The sequence below is a fragment of the Toxorhynchites rutilus genome, chromosome 2, assembly GCF_029784135.1.
Source record: "Toxorhynchites rutilus septentrionalis strain SRP chromosome 2, ASM2978413v1, whole genome shotgun sequence".
Taxonomy (NCBI): Eukaryota; Metazoa; Arthropoda; class Insecta; order Diptera; family Culicidae; genus Toxorhynchites; species Toxorhynchites rutilus.
The window spans coordinates 264,398,099-264,418,543 of NC_073745.1; the positions used below are offsets into that span (position 1 = coordinate 264,398,099).

The window sequence follows — 20,445 nt, forward strand, 5'->3', positions numbered from 1 at the left end:
ATGTTGCACTTTGATGATTCCGGTTCCCGGCCGATCCATTAAATCCTCGATTGATGGCGGAAATAAATCGCAACGCGCGCTCGCAATTGACCGCCTTTTCAATCGCAAAAGCGCGCAGATCAAACAAATAATACCTATAGATTAGATTGCTGCCCCAGTAGTGCCAGTCGGCAGCACCCAAATCCCTCCACACCAACGGATTCAACTGACTAATAACATTAAAATAAGGTGGTAATGACACCCCATCAATTTGCGGGTATTTTTGCCCTGCTAACGCTAACAGCAGTTCGGAGGGTTGTGCCGAAATAAATCTGTCCGGATACCTGGAGCCAAACAACGAGGGTACCCTCTGTGCCATGGTCCGGGGTTCGTTGTAAGACAACCGCGCGTTCGTACACAGAAGCAAACGCCGGAGAAACAGCCTTGTTTTTTTTTTGCAGCTATCTGCGCTGGACGCTGGAATGGTGTGCCCGAGGAGGCGGTTGTATGAAACAAAACGGACATCGGTATAAAACGTCAGTACAACATTGATCAACATGTTGTTTCCTGGGGCTTCACCGCCACCACCCAGCTGCAGCCGCCAACAACGTTTCTCCGCAGCTCCAACGGTACGAGTGGCGGTGAGAAAGAAAACATGAGCCCAGGAGCTAAATGTTTTTATGTGGAACAAAAAAAAATCGAGTAGCCGGTTGGTGCCGTGGTGCAGAGGCTAAGGATCGCACTGTTCACGAGATGAGGACAGGAGCTGGGTGCTAAGTAGCTGAGCTGGGGTTTCCACCTTAAACTATCGGAATCCAAATAATATTTCGTCTGACAATCAACCGTAGGAAAGCAGAATTCTGCTAAATGTCAGGTTATCTTTTCTTCTCATGGACAAATCAGCCGTTGGAAGAGGGTCATAGAATGATAGCAACGGTTGTGTTCATCAACACAGGTGCGGTGTCATTCAATCGTTCTGACTAAGTTTTGTAATTGAACTATGATGATTGATAGGCGACGCGCCCTCCCTTCGATGAAGTCATGGTGTTATACTTACCTTAGGACACAGTGTGCAGCACATTCGACATGAAGCTATGGAATACTAAACTATACATGATGTCGATTTGTAGAACATGAACCTCACAAGGCTTTTTTGCAGTCTATTACTCATCAAGAGTAATACTGTTTGTGGTTTGAGGTTTACATGGAAAAAGAAACCTATGAGACTATTAATCTTTCATGCGCCGACCCTGTCATCTAGTGGTAAGCTTCAACATGTTTCTATCATTCTATCTATGAAAGGAGAGGAAATTATAATTGTTCGATCATGTTGAATGAACATTAACGAAAACAAAATATAAGGCGATTTTTACCATGATCGCTGCAAGGGAGGCGTTGCTGATTAATGGTCAGCTGCATCCCAATAGGAAGTATCCCATGCACACGTACACAGCATTGGAGACTGCAACACCCCAATTATAAGAACACTTTGTAATACTAACCTCGAGCCAACCGCTAGTAATCGGTTACATATTACTAACATAGATGATAAGGAAAATTGTCAAAATATTGAACTCTCGGCTTCGTCAGACTAACGCCATATGAGCCTTGATAGAAATATATATATTTTGGAAAAAAAAATTATCGCTGCATGTTGCTGTAATGGTGGAAGATGTACGGAATCAATGTACTATAGCTTATTCGTGATACCCGGCCTTAGGGCATCCATATACACAGCATTTGACAGCATCAAACATGTCCGGGTTGCAAATGCAATTTGCGACCACTGTCACTCGCGAGAACTGCCAAACTCTCAAGCTGGTGTAAATCAAGGTGCTTAACATACTGCCAGGTGGGTCAAAATGTGAAAACCACTCTTCAGCCATGAATTTACAGGATGAAATAAACACACTTCTAAAATAAAAAATTATGAATGAAAATTTACTTTTCTGTATCGAATATGTATTCTATGCAATACAGTATTACGTTTTCTCGCAAATTGTGAAATAATATTGAACTGAAATTGTGTCTGATGATGATTTTATATTATAATGGCGAGTTTTTGTAAATGTTGTGTGTTGTGAAATATATAGCCAAATGGTTAAGTAAGCGTCGTGTTTTAAGTAACTTAAAAATCTCCATCTAAATTTTAAGATTGCAAAACTGCTTTCTTGAAATTTTTACAATTTGAACGATTGTTTCGAGTTAAATATGATTATCGAATGGGCGCACCTTGTTTCATAGATCTGCCTCGAGCTCACCAATGGTTTGGCAATGACAGCTAAATTTGCAACACATCTTAACTCGCGGATCATATCCTCTTGGCCGGGACCTGGTGATACCCTACCCTACAGTGCGATTCATTCATTCAAATTAGCTTCTTTTTCTTGTGCAAGAGTTATTTGAAACAACTTTTAAGATTTACCAAAATATTCTGGAATAATTTAAAAAAATCACTCATTAACACTTATTTTTTTGATGCAATAGTATGAGATATCACAATTGCTACATAGCGCAAAGAGTGGCCGTTACTACAGGCGTTATTGTCGAAAAAAATAATGCGTTCCATCAATTCTATTATAAAAAAAAAACTTTCCAAATAATTAATCAATTAAGGTGCTCTTTGTACAAAAATACAAATTTAAAAAATAATTTGTATATAAATACAAAAAATGCTGAATAACATTTCCGCCTAATTCGTATATATTTAAACGTACATCGTAAGCACTACTTTGCCCAATATGCTTTTGAAATCCCTTGAACTTTTCGTTACATGCCCTATTTTCGATTTCGTAGGGTAACACCCCTATATAGAAATCAAATACGTAGTCCTACGACATACATCACATCACACAGCATCAATACTTATCAAGCAAACACCACAGAAGTTATATGGATTGTGCACTTGGGAACCTAATCAGTATTGACGTTGATTCTCTGTAGGACCGCTCGCTAGTTATGTTGGAGACTGTGTGTTAGAGACTGTCCACATACCACGTGGACAGAAGAAGCTTGGACCTCATTCTACATATGTTGGAACCTCCCAACGCAGGCCCTTCCTTTAACCCTTTCGTCGCCTCGTCACCCAGATATGGGTGGCACTTTCCTCGTTCCAATTGAATAGTATTTTTAGAGAGAATTTGATAGAATAGGCACCTCAATGTAACTACAGGATATGTAGAAAAATAATGAAATCATAATCATATTAACATAATGTTTATACTATACTTTTTATTAAATTATAGTACGGATGGTTTGTACTGCAGTTTTTTTGCGAATCCCATATAATATGACTTTGGCATATGTTATTGTTGTTAATTCGTCTTCAAATTAAGAAAAATATTGCTAGATCGTGAAAAAGTTATCTACAAACTATGTTTGATCTTCATTTAATATTTTATTCGCAAGTTGGACTTTGCAAGAAATTCAAAAACGTCGCGTTGGGTGTCGAACGTGTGAAAGATGTTCATTGTATGATTCATCGATAAGCTGTTGCCAGTAAAACTGTTCTGGGACCATTGGTGAAAATATTAGGAGATCAATATTAAGAACTCCATGAAATCTAATGCTCTGAATATTTTTATATACTCGAGTTTATTCAAGGACCTATGCAATAAAAAGGGGTTCAACACTGCCGAGCGTTGGGATTCATCTGCGTTTCGGAATTGAAGGGAATGTCTTGGAAAACTGAAGGAAAAATTATCTCTGCAAATTTTAGTAAGCCGTCTGGGCATTATCTCGTTAAACTTGATGCGTAAGAACAATCCAACCGATCCGATGCTGTTCCAAACAATCTTTATGCATTTTTTTCAATTCCAAAACAATATAGTAAAGACAAAGTTCAGACACTGGCGCTGGAAAATCAGTTCTGAATTGATTGCCATTATCGAGAGGCTCTGCTGTATAATGTATGCATTAGAAATGGACTAATTTCGGATAGTGATGGAAAACTGAAAAACTACTAAAGATAAATAATGAACTATTTTATTTTAAATCCTACGTTTAATAAGCCTGCACAGAGACCCTGCCGGCTATACGGAAAATATGAAAAGATGGACGTTGACATGTTCTTCAGCTCTTTCGTGGCCTTATCGATCAACTGCTTCTCCGTTTTGGCCTTGAAAATATTGGAGTAGATCCTCCGCTCAAAAATTTCCTATCGATCGCAGCTGGGGGACGTTGGGATGTTTGGTGATCTTCGGTGCATCGTTTATCTTCAGTCGGTCTCCTTCAGTAATATCTCGCATAATGGGTTGAGGCTTGATCCGACCAGAAGACTAGATCTTCTTTCGTGGGATACTTCTTGATGATGGAACATTAGAGTGCCAATGGATGTATGGGAAAAAAGTGACCCTCGAATTTTCAAAGCGAACTTGATTCCCACGAAAAACTACCCTATGCAAAATATCAGCTCAATCATACTTCATTTACTAGTGTCGCACAGCGGTCAAAGTTTGAGTTTTTTGAAAACCGAAAAATCACCCAAGGAGGGTTTTTCGGTTTCCAGAAAACTTAAATTTCCACATCTGCGACAATAGTTAATGAAGTCCGAATGAGCTAATACTTTGCAGAGGGTATTTTATCGTGCAAATTAATATTTTGCAGGGAGTCCCGTATGAAAAATCGATATGACGATTTTCATTGGCACCCCAAACCATTCGTTTTGCCTCGTATTTCGAAAAAAAAGGACAAAGTCCCAGAGCGTCGATTTTTGACAAAAAAAAATTTCGAGCTGACAGTAGATCTACCCTAGGCACGTTTCATGCAATTTGAAGACATTTGGCATCAAATTTTTTTTTCGAAAACCCCGATTTCCTTTACTCCCCCCTTGGGTGATTTTTCGGTTTTCAAAAAAACTGAAAATTTGACCGCTGTGCAACACTAGTAAATGAAGTCCGATTGAGCTGATATTTTGCATAGGGTAGTTTTTCGTGAGAATCAACATTTTTTATCAAGTTCGCTTTGAAAATTCGAGATGGCCATTTTCATTGGTACTCTATGGATCATCTATTATTATTAAGTGCTTCTCCAAGCCTAAAATCCGGATTTTTAGCGTTACGTAATTTCTGCACGACACCTAATCAACTGGTAATAGTGTCGAAACATATTTGTCGAAGACCTTATAAACGTAGGATTTAGGGAAAGTTTATTCCATTGAGTTACCATTTGTAGTTTTTTTTTTCTTATTGCCATACGATTAGTCCACTTTTTAAGGCGTACTTTAAGTGACAAAAATGGTTGATTTGTATCTTGAATTGTAAATTATTGAATTTTGTAACATGAACATGAAACATGAAAACATGTAACATGAAAACATGTAACATGAAAAATGAACTTCTGGCTCATTGATTGTAATGTAAGAGCATGTCAAAAGCTGTGCTAAATGTTTATGTTGGGTGTATGTGTAAGTGATTGTATGTGAGATGCGAACCTAATAGCAAACTTTCGGTAAAAGTCAATTTACGTTGGTCCTGGACGAGGATTGATCGCACATTTTATGTGCAAACCATTTACACACCTTGATCCGGGAGTCAAAGTTTTTTTTGTCAAATCCAGACAAAATAGCACGGGACAATCATGTGGTTCCAGAAAAGACAGCAGATGTTTTCCCAGGCACTCGATTGCGAAATTTTCCTGATTGAAGCAACTGAATTGCAATGAAAATGTCGAATTTCAAGCCACAGTAGCCATACCAGATATCTCCTGGCGAACCTCGACAATTTCACAAACTTGAAAATGTCTGCCACTTGTCCCTTATGGTCGCCGTATACAATTCCTGCCCCGGAAGTTGTTTGAAGTCTCACTTGACGTTGCCTTCATCAGCATGCAACCGACTTCGTCTTCATAGTCAAGTATAGCTCCCGGGATCGTATTTTGACCATAAACATCAACGCCGTAAGAGGAGGATTAATATAAGGGTTCCGAAGAGTTGCTGCTCATTCCAAAGAATAACTACTATTTTAACATTTGATCATGAATCAATGTTTTCTCTAGAATAAGTTTACGTAATTCTAGAAGATGGAATTGTCTTTCTAATAGAAAGCTACTTCATCTGCCCAAATGACGATTGTTTTGATTCCACGTAAGGCTACTTAGGGTTACAGGGTTACAGTAACAGTTACAGAATCATGAAAAACGACCCGTTTGCCACATTTATTCGTACTAATTAACCAAAAACAATGAGCAAACTCAGAGCCGCGTCACTCGTGAGTATACTCGAGAGGAAAAATACTCATAAATTTTTACAATAAACTCTTTGTGATCGTTTGTCTGCTCTCAGCCATAACAGCAAGGAATCATACTAATCTTATACTTTTAGGGTAGTTTTATACATATATTTACTTCAAAAATCAAAAGAAAAGTTTATCGATGGAGCCTTGAGTGTAAAATTGAACGCATTTTCGCTTGATGCCCTCCATCAAAGTCTTTGACTGTCTTCTTGCTCTTTCGAAGTTCCCGCTTCATTATTGCCCAGTACTGCTCCACCGGGCACAGCTCCGTACAGTTTGGCGGGTTCATGTCCTTTGGAACAAAATGGACAGAATTGGCCTCATACCACTCCAGAACACTTTTAGAATAGTGGCCTGATGCCAAATCTGGCCAAAATAGCGGAGCTTCGTCGTGCTGCTGCAAGAACGGCAAAAGGCGCTTCTCGAGGCACTCAGATTTGTAGACCTCGCCATTTACTGTGCCCTTTGTCACGAAAGGTTCACTCCTCAGTCCGCAAGAGCAGATGGTCTGCCAAACGAGATATTTGGAGGCGAACTTCGACATTTTCTTCTTCCTAAATTTGTCGTCCATATCGAACTTGCTCTTGCCGGTGAAAAACTTCAACCCCGGAATTTGCTTAAAATCGGCTTTTATATATGTTTCGTCGTCCATTTGTTGCCGCTCATCGCGGTTTGGGAAGTTCTGTACCTTGTATGTATGTAGTCCAGCTCTCTTCTTTGAATTCTGGACGTAGCTCATGCTGAGCTTTTTAGCCAAATCACGGCTTGAGACGTTGGGATTTGCTTCAATCATCCGCTTCACCTTTCCCTCCGTCTTTTTGTTCTCCGGTCCCGGTTTTCTATGCGACGATTTTATGCGACCGCAAAGGGTGAAAGGGCAACACAGACAAATGTCGACGAAAATAATAATTGGGTCCAGTTGGAGAACGACTGTACTCTGGCCTAGGTGACATTGGCTCGGAGTACACACGAAAACGTGATTGTGCGATAACTGACGAAGGGAAACAAAGAATTCTTCAATTCAATTATTTCTTGTTTACCTCTCACGGTTGCATGCGTTTCGTGCAGTCGCATGCAGTGTCACCGTGGCCTTAAGTGAACTAACTGATAGCGAATTCGTTTTTGTTCAGTTTCAACCCCAGTGCCGCACCAACTGCTGTCAAAACGTTTTTTTATTCACTCAGTTTCAACCTAGTGTCGCACTAGGTTCGCCCCGAAAGCTGTTAGTTTTGTACTGATATGTTTCACGGTTTGGCACTCGGGTTCACCGATACAACTATACTGAACTGTCAAGTTCCGAGTATTGTTTTGGAAAATCTTAAAACAAAGACTATGAAAATAGCAAACCTGCTGCTTTTACTTTTGTATTATTGGAATCGTAAACCAATTCGGATTCTGATTTTGAAGAGTATATTCGCCTAGACGGCATTAAGCTACGTGTGTTTTCATTGGGAGGCGAAAATAATGATTCAGAATAAACATGTTTTTAAAATCAAAATTATGAATGAAAATTTACTTCAACGTATGGTGTATTTATTTTATGTGATGAAATAAGAGGTTTTTTCCGATATCGCAGGAACATATTGAACGAAAGCTGTGTCCAATGATGATTTTATATTATAATAGTAATTATTTGTGGAACAAACAGGAAATGCATCGACAAATGGTTAAGTGAGTGACAGAACTATATGTGTTAGGTAATCAAACAATATGAAATAAAAAATTTCATTTAAACTTCTATATTTTTACACTGCACTTGGCCCTTTTAATCTGATAAAGAATAATTTACCTCCCAAGCACAAATATCGCCACCAGACGTCGACACTGTGCATTTGGCATCGCAAATATAAACAAATCAGACTATATAACGCACACCAACAAACCACCGCATTTGTGAAACTGAAATCGTTTTTTTTATTACAGAGTCAGTTTGGCACTCAGTTTTAAAAACGAATTCGCTATGAATTGGAATACACACAAATCGAAAATGCAACAGACATACAATAAAACGGAAGACACTCGGAAAAGAAATTAACTATCTGGCTATTACAAAGTTTACAGTACTTTTGGATATAGTTTTAACAGCTGAAAAACGTTGTAGAGGATGGTTTAAATTGCTAAAAATTTAGATTACCGATAATCTCTTTACACAATGACAAGTTTTTTTTTCGCAAATTTCAACATTCTGCTTTAAAATTGATTGCATCCCTGTGCAGATTGATAGCTTCGTTCATTTTGTACTTCCGATACTATAGGATCACTTGATGTGGCGTTCCCGAAAAGACACCTGAAATATATCCCATCTTACTGATTAAACATTGAAACGTCACTCCACAAAAAATGAACACGAAGAAGTCACACAGCAGATAACAAAACAACAACACCTCCACACACACGCACAATCTGGTGATTCCCCACCAGACCATGATGTCACTCCTCGGCAGCATTAGGACGAGTGGGCGTTACATGGATGTGGCAGCACATGAATATGCCAGCTACACATGGCAATGCTGCCCTCTTGGCTGTGTCGATGTCGAGAATTCGGTATGTTGCTCTAGCATTGCGTGACTGTCATTGTGACGACTGATTGTAATCTCACGGGTCTCCCTTGGCCCTCTGCTGGCTGGCTGAATGACTGACTGACTGACTGTCGGAGGAACGCTCTCAAGAGGGAGCGCGCGCGCGAAATGCCACAGAACAAAGGGGTGGCGTCGGTCCAAATGGAGGTCGACATGATAAATTGGATGGTGGCTCCACTCGTAGCTGCTTGTCAAGAACAGCAACAAAAAAAAAAGTTCTACCACGAATTTGGTGACTCCTGTCAAAATTCAAATGTTTCCCAAAAGAAAGCGTGACACTGCTGAAAGCCTAAAAAAGCCATTTTCTCGTCACATGTTTTTTTTGTTCTGTTTGGGGCTCTGATTGCTTTATTAGGCTTGTCACATAAATCAAGACTTTTGCGTGGAACAGTTGGACAGGGATGTCATTTATTTATAATTATATATTTTTTGATCGAACAGACCGCAGCTGTGGGTGAACAGACGAACGGCTTCTGTGTATCGATCATCGGCACGTAAGCGTTCATTAAAAGTTTTTCACTGTAACTGAGGGAAATATGGATTGTACAATCATAGATCCAGTTTGGTTAACTATTATAGATGAAGTCACATCGCCTACAACTCTGTTTTCGTCTGTGACCGCTGTCACTCTTATGAATCATGTAAATCGTACGAGAAGAAAACTTGTTTCTGGTACGGCTCATTTCATGAGGACGTAGCTTGGCTCCAACCTCAACATCTGACGGCATCGAGTTCGCATGCGTTCGCAGCGCCGTGTTACCTGTCAATTCGAAGGAAGAAACATAATAAAAAAAACTTGAGGCAAAATATGATTCGCACCAGCCATAAACTGTGTCGAATAAATTTATCATTTTAATTGAAATATTATTGAAATTAGAGACATAAGCGTGCGAGTCGAGTCGGTTCATGATACCACCGCTCGATACCACGCGGACAGAACTGTATCACATTCAGTTCACACGGCTGTGATGGGTTGCCGTTTAAATTTCATTATTTTATGCTAATGCAATGGGTGCCATCAAACTCGGCTTGGTGTGTGCTAAATTCGATGCGGCCCATCCGTCACCGCCGCCACTCGTCGTCGCCGGCAAGCAGATTAATCCCATCCCGAATCAGTGTTTATTAAAATTGATTCAAGCATTCGAGCGTTCTGTGGTAATCCAGGCCCGAGACAGGGTCACTGATTCTCCCATGGCTTGTTAACGTCAATTTAGTTCCATCTTCCCCAACGGTTGACTTCTCACAGAAACATGGATCCCGTTTAGTCCAGAGCTAAATGATCGACCACAAGTGGAGATTCGGGCAGATGAATTTATGATCGTACTTGATTTCAGTTGACAGGAGCAGTACTGTGACACGGTTTTTTTTCCCTCGTAAATGTAAACAAAAATTAAATCTGATGAAAAGCGGTTGATGGAATGCTTCCGCTGTCAGTGTGTAGTAAATTCAGCCATAGAATGAATTGATTTTCAGTTTTAGCATCGGTTATCAAGTGTACCTTGTTTTTCGACAAGCAACAACACGACCCTGTATCTGCGTCATAAATTACAGTTGCTTTTTTTCGCAACACAACACTACTTCGCTGTCAGAACGCACACCACTACGAAACCCCTCAGCGGTATTAGCATGTAACAGAAGAGCGAACGCCTCGTTTCCCTTTCTCTGTCACGCCCCGATTCAACTTTGTTTACAGCGGTACCACTCCCGATGCGAGGCAATGCCGCGCGACAGAATCCCCTCTGCTCCGACCGACCGCCGACACTAATGTGGTCTCTTTCTTTCTCCCTTACAGGTGAAGATTTGGTTTCAAAACCGACGATCGAAGTACAAGAAGATGATGAAGGCAGCGCAGGCACCCGGTGTCGGGGGAGGACTTCCACTGGGCGCACCGAACCAAGGTGGTCACAGTCCGTCGCAGCATCAGAACATGCATCAAGGTAAGTGTCTCCTCCTATTCCATGTTTTTTGACTCCTGGGCTACACGGACAGTCGCACACACACACACACACACACACACTCATTCGCGGCAGATTGCGCAGGGTTTCATTCATCAATTCCACGGCAACTACCACAAATGCACCGATGGATCATCCCTTCCCTTTCCAGTCCTCGCTCGTTTCTCGTGGCCCTCTCGCTTTTTAATAACTTTTATTGTCCGCTGCGGCGCTTCCCAAACAACTACCATTCCCTGAATATCGATGAACTACTGTCTGAAATAGAAATAAATTAGGATATAATTAGGGGGTACTGCGGACGGAATAATAATCGGTTTGGGTCACGTGTAGCTCGCAGTGGCATTTGTTTGTAGTCGCCGGTCAGCAAACTTCTTCGGTAGATAGCCAAACCTCCCCCGAAAAAGCCCCGAAAAAAAACACTAGCAGCTGACCAAAACCACTGAATTTTTTCCCTTATTTTTGCTTTCAGCACCCGGCGGTGGCTCTAGTAGTGGCTCGCCATCGCATTTCCTACCTCCCGGACACAGTCCAACGCCGTCGAGTACACCGGTCTCGGAGCTGTCACCTGGTAAGTTCACGTTCCGGGCCCGGCAGCATCTTACTCCAACTCACCGAAAATACCGAAAATCTGTTGATCACTAATAGCGTTTTTGTGTTTGACCCTACTGCCGATCGAATTCCAGGTCTCAGTCCGCCCTCGCAAGCACCCTGGGAGCAGAAACCCCCGCCGCACTGGGGTGACCACAAACCACCGCAGATGGGACCGCAGGCGAACCACGCACATCCGCAGCCGACCCACGCGCCCCAGATGGGCGGCTACGTACCTCAGTACTGGTATCAGCCGGAAACGAATCCATCACTACTAACGTAGGTAGTTGAAGGTTTACCTTCTTTTTATTGGGGATGGGAGCTTTGTTTTGTTTTATATTTACATCCGTTCATTCGCGCGTTCTGTGATTTTGACATTTTTTTTTCTTCTCTTCTCATCTTCTTTTTGGGACATTTTTTTTCTGTTTTTTGGCTTCTTTACTGTCCGCAATTTTTGCGTATCGCCTGAATTTGATGCAATTGTTTCACGCATTAATATGACAGCAATGGCTCAATAAAAACTGATACAGTGACAGACAAGACAAATAGATCATCACTCATTGGAACAGATTCAATTGCCACAATTACCAGATCAAATCTCAAAACGTATGTTCTCTGTCTTGAGAAATAACTTTATTATTGCACTCAAACCAAATAAAACATTTCAATGTTATAAGAGCATTTGAAAAAAAAACTACTGCTCATTCAGTATTTCTAAGCATAAAAATTGAGTTTTTAAAAATAATGATAAAACCACTCATTGTTTCTTTCAGAAAAAATATTTTCCGTTTTCTTAAACTATCAATATCTGATGGTATGTTCATTATTACGGTTCACTTAACATACTCTCTTCGACATTGGTTCCACCGGATTTGTACATGTACTAATCGAAACCGCAAATAATACTTCCAAGATTTTCCTCCTCAATTTGTTTTATTTTCTTGCTATCGCAGGGATCAAATCTACCACACATTTTTCATTGGAATCAGATCGAGAGCAGGACTAGCCTTTGCATAACATCAATTTTAAATGAAAAAAAAATCACTTTTTGACGTAGGACTACGTCTTTCATTTCTATACTGGGGTGTATCTTTAAAGTTTCGAAACCGAGAGCGTTACATTTGTGAAACAAGATTTCGAGCGCTAATACTCCTTTACCGCCTGAACGAAATTGTATGGTAACCATTTTATTCGAAAGATTAAATGTCTACATATTTTATGCTTGTCCCTCATTGATCCAAAAACTTGTTGAAATAACCCAAAAAATCATTTGAAAACACGCCATCGAAATCACACAAATCTGTATGAAAGCGGGTGTCCGTTTGGAATTCCAGCTCAAGAACGTCGTTTGATGTTTGTGAAAGGTTTGTCGACAAACGTTGAATGACAAAGAAGTGCCATTCTCAAGGCAGGTGGAGAGGGAGTTTGGAGTAAATTTCATCTAGAAATGGTCCTGCTCCGGGCTAGAGGCGAATGAACTGCGAAAGTTTAAAGTTCCTTCTGGACTGGATTGGAAGTCCACTTCGTTGTTACTGAGAAGTGGCTAGAGAATGTTCTCGCTCATTCGCGAAAGCGCTATGCTCTCCCTTTCCCGAACCCCTTTGTATTCTGCTACCGGTCTGAACGGAGATTCTAGCGAAAAACGAAGTTTTACGCCGTCTGAATCAAACAGATTGAATTTGAATTCGTGGCAGAAAAATACTGTTTTTCATTTTTAGAAAAAATCCAGTTTAAATGATTTACCACAATCAGAAGTATAGTCTTTCTCTGTTTGTTGTTAATCCTTTCACGTACAACATCGAGTCTCTCTCGTGGTGCCCTTGCATATCACAAGGCGCTAAGACGCTCAGCAGAGTAGAGGACTTTCTCGATGTGAGACCCGTCGAAGCGTTTGCATTTGGTCCGTTCTTTCGAAAATTAAATCGTACGCGAAGAGGATAATAAACGGTTTAAAGGGTTCTTTTTGTGGCTTTGATCCTGTAAAAATATGCCACCCTAACCAAAACCCAGCCTCCTGTGTTTCTCACTTCGAGTTTGTACGTATTCGGAAATTTCAATTACTGTGAATCTGGACTCTAGGTGAATAGGTCCAGCTTATTTCAAACATGTAGCTATTATGTCAATAATGATTTAAAAACACTTACAGGGTGAGCAATAAGTTCGAATACACTTTAAAAATTTGTTAAAAAAATAAAATACAAGCTATTCTTTTCTGCGTCAATTTTGAGACGTTTCTCAAAAGAACCGCACGCGGCACGCACCTGGTCCATCTGCATCTCGTCCCAGATCTTGGAAATTGGCTTCTTAAATTGGTTCATAGTGCTCACTGAATGTTCGCTCTGCTTGGCCAGCATGTAATAGTCCAAGGGATTAAGGTCCGGGGAGCTGGTAGAGCACAAACTCTTATCTTAACATAAGTTAACTTCTCCCGACACCAAGCTTGGACGATATTTGCCGTGTGGACCTGTGAGCCGTTCTGTTGAAAGACGTAATGATCCTTCCCGTAGAGGTCCTGAAGTGCCGGGGCCACAATCTTCTCCGGAACCTCGGTCTTATAGTACACGGCGTTATTTTTCACATTTTTCTCGATAAACACCAGACGGAGCTTCCCACGCTTGGATAAGGACCCCCAAACCATCACCGGAGCGGCGTTCTGGAACCGCGAGATGTTTGTGTGGGACGGGAGGATATATAGAGTTGGGGAAAAAGAAATGTCGTATTTCTGATCGAAATTTGACGCTTTATTTAACATACTTAAAATTATCCAATTTAAGTCAAATATGCGCCGTTTTGTTCGCAAACTTGTTGCCGTTTAGTAGGCAACTTCTTCGGTCTACTTGGATGATTTCAACGATTTTATCTGTTTTCACGATGATTGGCCTACCAGTACGGGGTGTATCTTCGACAGCCACTACACCAGAACGAAATCGATCAACCCAACGCTGTGCTGTGCAAATCGTTACAGTATCGGGTCCATAAACTACACGATTTTTTTCGGCCGCCTGCGTTGTAGTTTTACCTCGCAGGTAGTAAAAACGTAAAATATGGCGAATTTCTTGTTTGGTGGACACCATCTTCGACGCGCTATAACTTGAGACTGAAAAGAACTATCACAACACTGCCAAAACGACACTTGTAGCACAGATTAATCTTTAAATCTTTAAATCTTTAAATAGCCGTTAAGAATGACCCGATGCGATAAGTACAACACAAGATATGTTTAAGTGTTGCCATATATTGACAATATACGACATTTCTTTTTCCCCAACCCAATATGTAACTATTTTACCGAAACTTATTATGTTTGAAAAGAGCTCATAATTTTGATCTATATAGATAACAATGAATGCAGGAGGCTTTTTTGACATTGATGGTGTTATTTTTTTTTATCCCATTTATTTATTTAAGGCTCATTAGCATTTTAGCTGTAACAGAGCCGAATTTTTAATCGTGTACATGTCACATGGCTATCATATCTATAATTAGCACATTACACAGTTGCCATTCGCCAGTATTTCTTCTATACCAATACATATATAGTTCATTCACACAGTAGCCATTTAGGCGTAAGAGTATTCTGTCTGTTCTTCCATTATCCAGTTGGACCACCGGACAGCGGAGACAGTTGATTGATCATTGTTGAGTTATTTATAGAACAGCAGCCCGATGTGTCTTGCAGAGCAGAGCAGTTGTATGGATGAATCGATCTAATTTCGACCGTGGATCGATCTCCATCGCTGATGATTGTTGCGTGGACGTAGCTATTCTGTAACAACACAAAGATGGTCAGGTCAATGAGGGCCCTGAGTTTTGAACTCACGATCGATCGCTTACTAAGCGAACGCGCAACCAATGTGGCTACGGAGACCCCCCTGATGGTGTTGATGTTTTTCGGTTAACACTTAGATTAATTGGTAAAAAAACTCAAATTAGTTGAAATCGGAACGGAAAATAGCGAGCGTTTCATTCTTTCATTCTGCCATTATGCCAGGATATAAACACGCCGGAACTAAGAAATCACCAAACACTTTTCGTTATATTCGAGAATGTCTTATATTGTTCATTGTCAAACACCAGAGGAGTTGAGAGCCGATTGAACTCTCCGAGTTTGAAACATCTATAATTCAACACAACAACAACAACCAGAGGCGTTAATGTTCGGGCAGACACCAGTGACAGATGTGTAGTAATGCACTGATTCTATGCAGAATATATCTGTTAACAGTAACAGGTGATATCACCAGTGTTGCCGACTCATCATTGTTGTACTCATGAATAACATTGGTCCGTAAATCACATTTTTCGTTTTGATCACTTCCAAACAGTTCGTGCTTCGTAGATATGCTATTCGGAGCTGCACCAGAGCACCAAGGCTCGATTGGCTGTTTTGCCAAATGAGTTGGAGATCTGCAAAGGTCCGTGTGGCCGTATATGGCTAAGTGCGACCATCTGGTGTAAACTGGCTATCTTCATATTGGAAGGAAACTGGAGAGGTTGTTCGTTTTTACTTCCATCGATTTGGTCTTTGGGACGATCACTGATGCGACATACGTCTTGATGGGGTTGGATGAGGTTTGAGCAATTCAGCAGGAATGCAGTCGATTCCTGGCGATTCGATGGACTTCATGGTTTTGAAAGCCGCTTTGATTTGTTGGTGGTATCGGTTCTGAAGCAACGGGGTGTCGCAGAATGAATTCCAATGAATATTTTGAAACTTCAAGACAACTCAACGCGTTACATAGGGGCTTTTTACAATTCCAAAAATTGCCGAAATGGTGGCCATTTTAATGGCAAATTAGTTATTTTTCATTAAAAATCGCTGTTTAGTAGCTCAGAAAAAAACGCTCACAGAATTGTTGTCCTAAAAGGATTTTTCGATACTTGATTTGGTTGCCAACAGTTACAGCCAACAGTATGAAGTCACCTCAAGGGATATAGTATTACTGTACGGATTTTTAAACGCGTTTTTCTCGAAATCATGTTTTTCCAACTGGTGGTATCGATATCTCAGGATCTACTCGACCGATTTGGCTGAAATTTTTTATCAGTATATAGAAATGAATTATCTTAAGTGTTACATAGCGGTTTTTTGATATCTCATTTTTTCAATTTTTTTATGATTTTTTAAATACCTTTTTTCATAAGTTTTTTACTAGTGTCTATTCAAATGACTGCCATTTTGGCATATTTTCGAATTTTTAAAACCCACTGCGTAAAATAAATAAAAATAATAATAATAAAACTCACTGCGTAATAACAATAATTCGATAATTAATTTTCTACATGCTGAGAAAAAAAATTCAGCCAGTTCGGTCCACTAGATTCTAAGAAAAACGTACCACCATCAAGGAACCGGTCTAGAGAGAGAATCCACGCACCCAGATGCCAACAGCATAATAATCAATACAAAAAAAAATATTTTTTCAAATATACTGAATTCTCGGTTGATGCGTGCACGCAATAGACAACTGTTAGAAAATTACGTAATTTCGAACAAATCGCGTAATTTCAAGAAAATCTCGTAAAAAATCGTAAATTAAAATAACAGAAAAACAATCGTGTGAAAAAGAATCCAATGTATAACTTGACCAAGCACCAATCACACCCAAGTTTGATTTCAACATCCGAATATAAATCTCGAAAATCAGTTATTTTTCGACTTTCCAGAGTATTGTTCTACCTTAAGCGTAAGCTGTCGAAAATAAAAGTGAAAAAATTAACCTCCAAATAATCCCCCTTTTTATTTTGCTTATATGTTTGATAACACATGCTAGTTCATGTGGTCAATTTTCATCATAGTTACATGCGGTTTTCCGAGATCAAGTCCAATAGAACAGAGGTCTCAGCAGAAATCCTGAGAACAACTCGAGTTAATATGTAACGAACAAATTATTTTCATACAGAAAGCGTACCATCCACTCCAAATTCTATTCTAGATTCCATAACGCAAACATGCAGATATTGTTTAGTAAGCTCCAAAGCAAAGCGAATCTTGTGCCAAACAAATTTTTGGCATTGAATGTAATTCTCTTCATGTATATTTCGTATTTTGTTCATGATGTACATAAATCGTCTCAATGATAATGAAGGATTTTTAAATGCTTGCAGAAATTTAAAAAAAATAGAAAGTAGTCTACATTAGTTTGAGCACGCGCGCGCGCGTTATTGCAGCCATGATAAATCTGAATGGTGATAGCGATTAAAACATAGTAGAGTTTGTTTGAGGTTTGGTTGAAGGTCGAGAGAGCGAATGTTGTCAAGTAAAGAAGGCCCATGAGCGATTTCTGAAGCATCAAGCAGACAACCGTCAAAACGAACGGAAAGGCTACAACGTGTAATTCATTCAACGGGTCAACTGTTTGATTAATCTGGATATCAGAACAGTTTATCTGATAAATTTGGCAGTCATGTTCCAGTGAACTCAGAAAATGCTACGGGATGACTTGACGGGACAGCAAACGCGTCTTTATGTGACTTGATAAAACCGAAAGATTTGTTGTTTCCTTTTTACAAGCATTTCAAAGAAACTTTTGAATGGATGAAGCTGAGTGAAAGTCCGATATCACAAAGAGGAGATGTCATATATGTAGATCAAATCAGTTCATTTTTTTTGCTACACTTATTTATGTTTTAAATAAATTATCAATAAGATAATCGACCAACTCTAACCTATGCAGGGGAATGAGGCGGGACCTTCATTATTATTAATATAATTATTTCGTTCACTCGAAAAAAAAAATGGGTCGGAGATTTTCTCCGAGAAAAGGGGCCATCTGATGATCATCCATTATCGAATAGAGCAGCAAAAAATGTCACAAGGCGAATGAACAAAATGAACTAAATCCCAACCGTGCATCGTTATTTCAAGCCAATAATTCAACGTTTGTCTTTATATTTCTCCCTACTTACAGTGTGTGGCCGGCCGTTTAACAGAACGAGAATGTAAATTATAATTTTAACTATCCCTAGTGTGTAATAGAGCAAGGTTTAAAACAACAGCAGTGAAAGAAAAAAGAGAAAAACAAACAACAAAACACAAAACAGTGATCTGATAATTTCTAGAGCTATAGTGGAAAATTGCAAAGCGAAATAAAAATAACAACAACAAAACAAAACAAAATGCAGGCCGCCATCACAGGTCGGAACAACGGGGCGCGCGTGGAAGATCTTCGACGACACAAAGTGCATTGGAGTTCCTGAGATACATAAAGCTTCAGTATTGAGACCGGTGTGGTGTGAAATCACAACGAGGGAATGGACACTGTCCCGCTGAAAGACAAAACTTGAGCTTATTTATAGAACATACCATTCCGATAGCAAAAAAAAAACAAAAATAGAGCGATAGAAAGAGAGAGTTGGTGAAGTGTTTGTTTTTGTTGTGGCTAATCTGCACGGGAGGGAGGGGTAGATCAGGAAAAGTTGAATGAGCGATAGCAGAGCTTTGTGCAATATTTGTAAGTGTTAATCGTAATGTAACCTTTTCTCTTTTTGTTGTCCTGTTTTTAATTTCACGAAAATTGCTTCCCCCTCCCCAAAAGGGGGAGGGTGACAGTAATACGCATCCGAGTTTACTTAACGTTTGACAAAATCATAATCGGGAAGGCATTTCTGACATTCGAGTCAAACCAAGAAAAAAAAAACAAACATTCCTAACCGAAACCGGTGATCGTAAATAGAGACATTCCAAGGACGCATACAGACTCAATCTGGCATTGAACAGTTCCGCGTACAATTCCGTTTGCATTTCATGTTAATTTTCCTACACTTTTCTGCTGCCATTGAAACGAATTGCGAACCGTAAACATATTCGAGTGCAATAAGGAAGCACAGATGTTGCGTTTTTTTTGGTTACTTTTAAATCAATCGCGAAATAAAAAACGCACCCGACGAAGCGTCGAAGTTCAGCATTCGAAAAACAAACGAAAGACAACAGGATAGAGAACCAACCAAGTAGCAATTTTAAACGGAGAAAGAGTTTTAACCAATTGCATCATAGATTGTAAATATTACAATTTAATAACTAGCAGCGGGTATATCGCAGAAAGATTTGATTTTATTTTGAATTGAACAAAAAAAAATGCTTGACAGCGAATCTATCGAATTTAGGCGTCGGTGAGGATCGAATCTCTTTGTATGTTGGTGTATGTGAGATGTGTGTGTGAGAGAGAGCGAGATCAAGAGTACTTGTGGACCGGTTTTTTTGCTCTGTAAAAGTACTAATAAGTTAGTTGGACACAAAAGTGATTATTGTGATTAGCTGGTAATTAAATTAAAGAAGAAATGACGCAGACATTTAAAGCAAATTTGTACATAAAACTACACATTAACGATAAATGCAACAATACAAGGATACAAGTAAGTTAATCGATTGTATTAAAAAAATATTTAAATGGTTTGTGAGTAGGCAGTCAAAATGGATGCAGAGGAATTCAAGCGAGAAAATTCAATTTATTGAATAGACATTTGATTTTAATATTTTCTTTAGTAAAAACAATCATTGAAAGGCATACAAACAAAGAGTAATAATTATGGAAGATTTTCTATGGAAAATGTTTTTTGCAACGCAGCAGATGACAATTAGCGAGCGAAGTTGCGCAGGATGGGTTGTTCCTTTCGCGGACACACTCGATCATGTGTAGGTGTTAAGAATTGTTTATTATTATATTACAATGATATAATGTAATGCAAATTATATTATGGAAATCCTGTAACGATTGTGAATGTAAATTGCAAAATTCGAAGGACGGTATTAAAACATTATTATAAAAATTGAATTGTTCTTTGTGCAGACGTGTGTTTTCGTGAAACTAATCCGAAATTCAGAAAGAAAAATCTTTTAATTTTGAGGAGGGTTTTCGTACGTATCGTATGTAAACACGAGTGAAGAAATGGGGGAAAACAGGGTAAAATGCAGTAGGTAAAATCGACTTCCTCTTACTCTTCCCTCTTCCAATTAAAAACTATTTTTTGCCTTTTGTACACACATGTCATTTTTTACGTTTCGAGTAACAATACAGCTTTGAAGTAGCATTTCTCTTGAAACAAATAACAAAACAAAACCAATCAGAAAACTGGAAACTGTCCGTGTAAAATTTCGCTAGTGGAATTCAAATG

At 39.5% G+C, this 20,445-nt stretch overlaps 1 protein-coding gene across 3 annotated transcripts in view; it reads left to right on the forward strand.

The window, feature by feature from the left end:
• The window catches only part of LOC129768817 (homeotic protein distal-less), a 155,264-nt gene extending 135,184 nt beyond the window's left edge, over positions 1–20,080 (forward strand). The window contains exons 4-7 of one of the 3 annotated variants that reach the window (XM_055770719.1): positions 10,581–10,725; positions 11,213–11,308; positions 11,409–11,614; positions 18,243–20,080. In XM_055770719.1, the coding sequence (XP_055626694.1) occupies positions 10,581–10,725; positions 11,213–11,308; positions 11,409–11,614 (447 nt within the window). In that variant the 3' untranslated portion in view covers positions 18,243–20,080. Of the gene's footprint in view, positions 1–10,580; positions 10,726–11,212; positions 11,312–11,408; positions 11,615–18,242 lie in introns of all 3 variants that reach the window. The other 2 variants (XM_055770716.1, XM_055770717.1) reach the window with 2 other exon arrangements.
• The last annotated feature ends 365 nt before the right edge of the window (positions 20,081–20,445 follow it).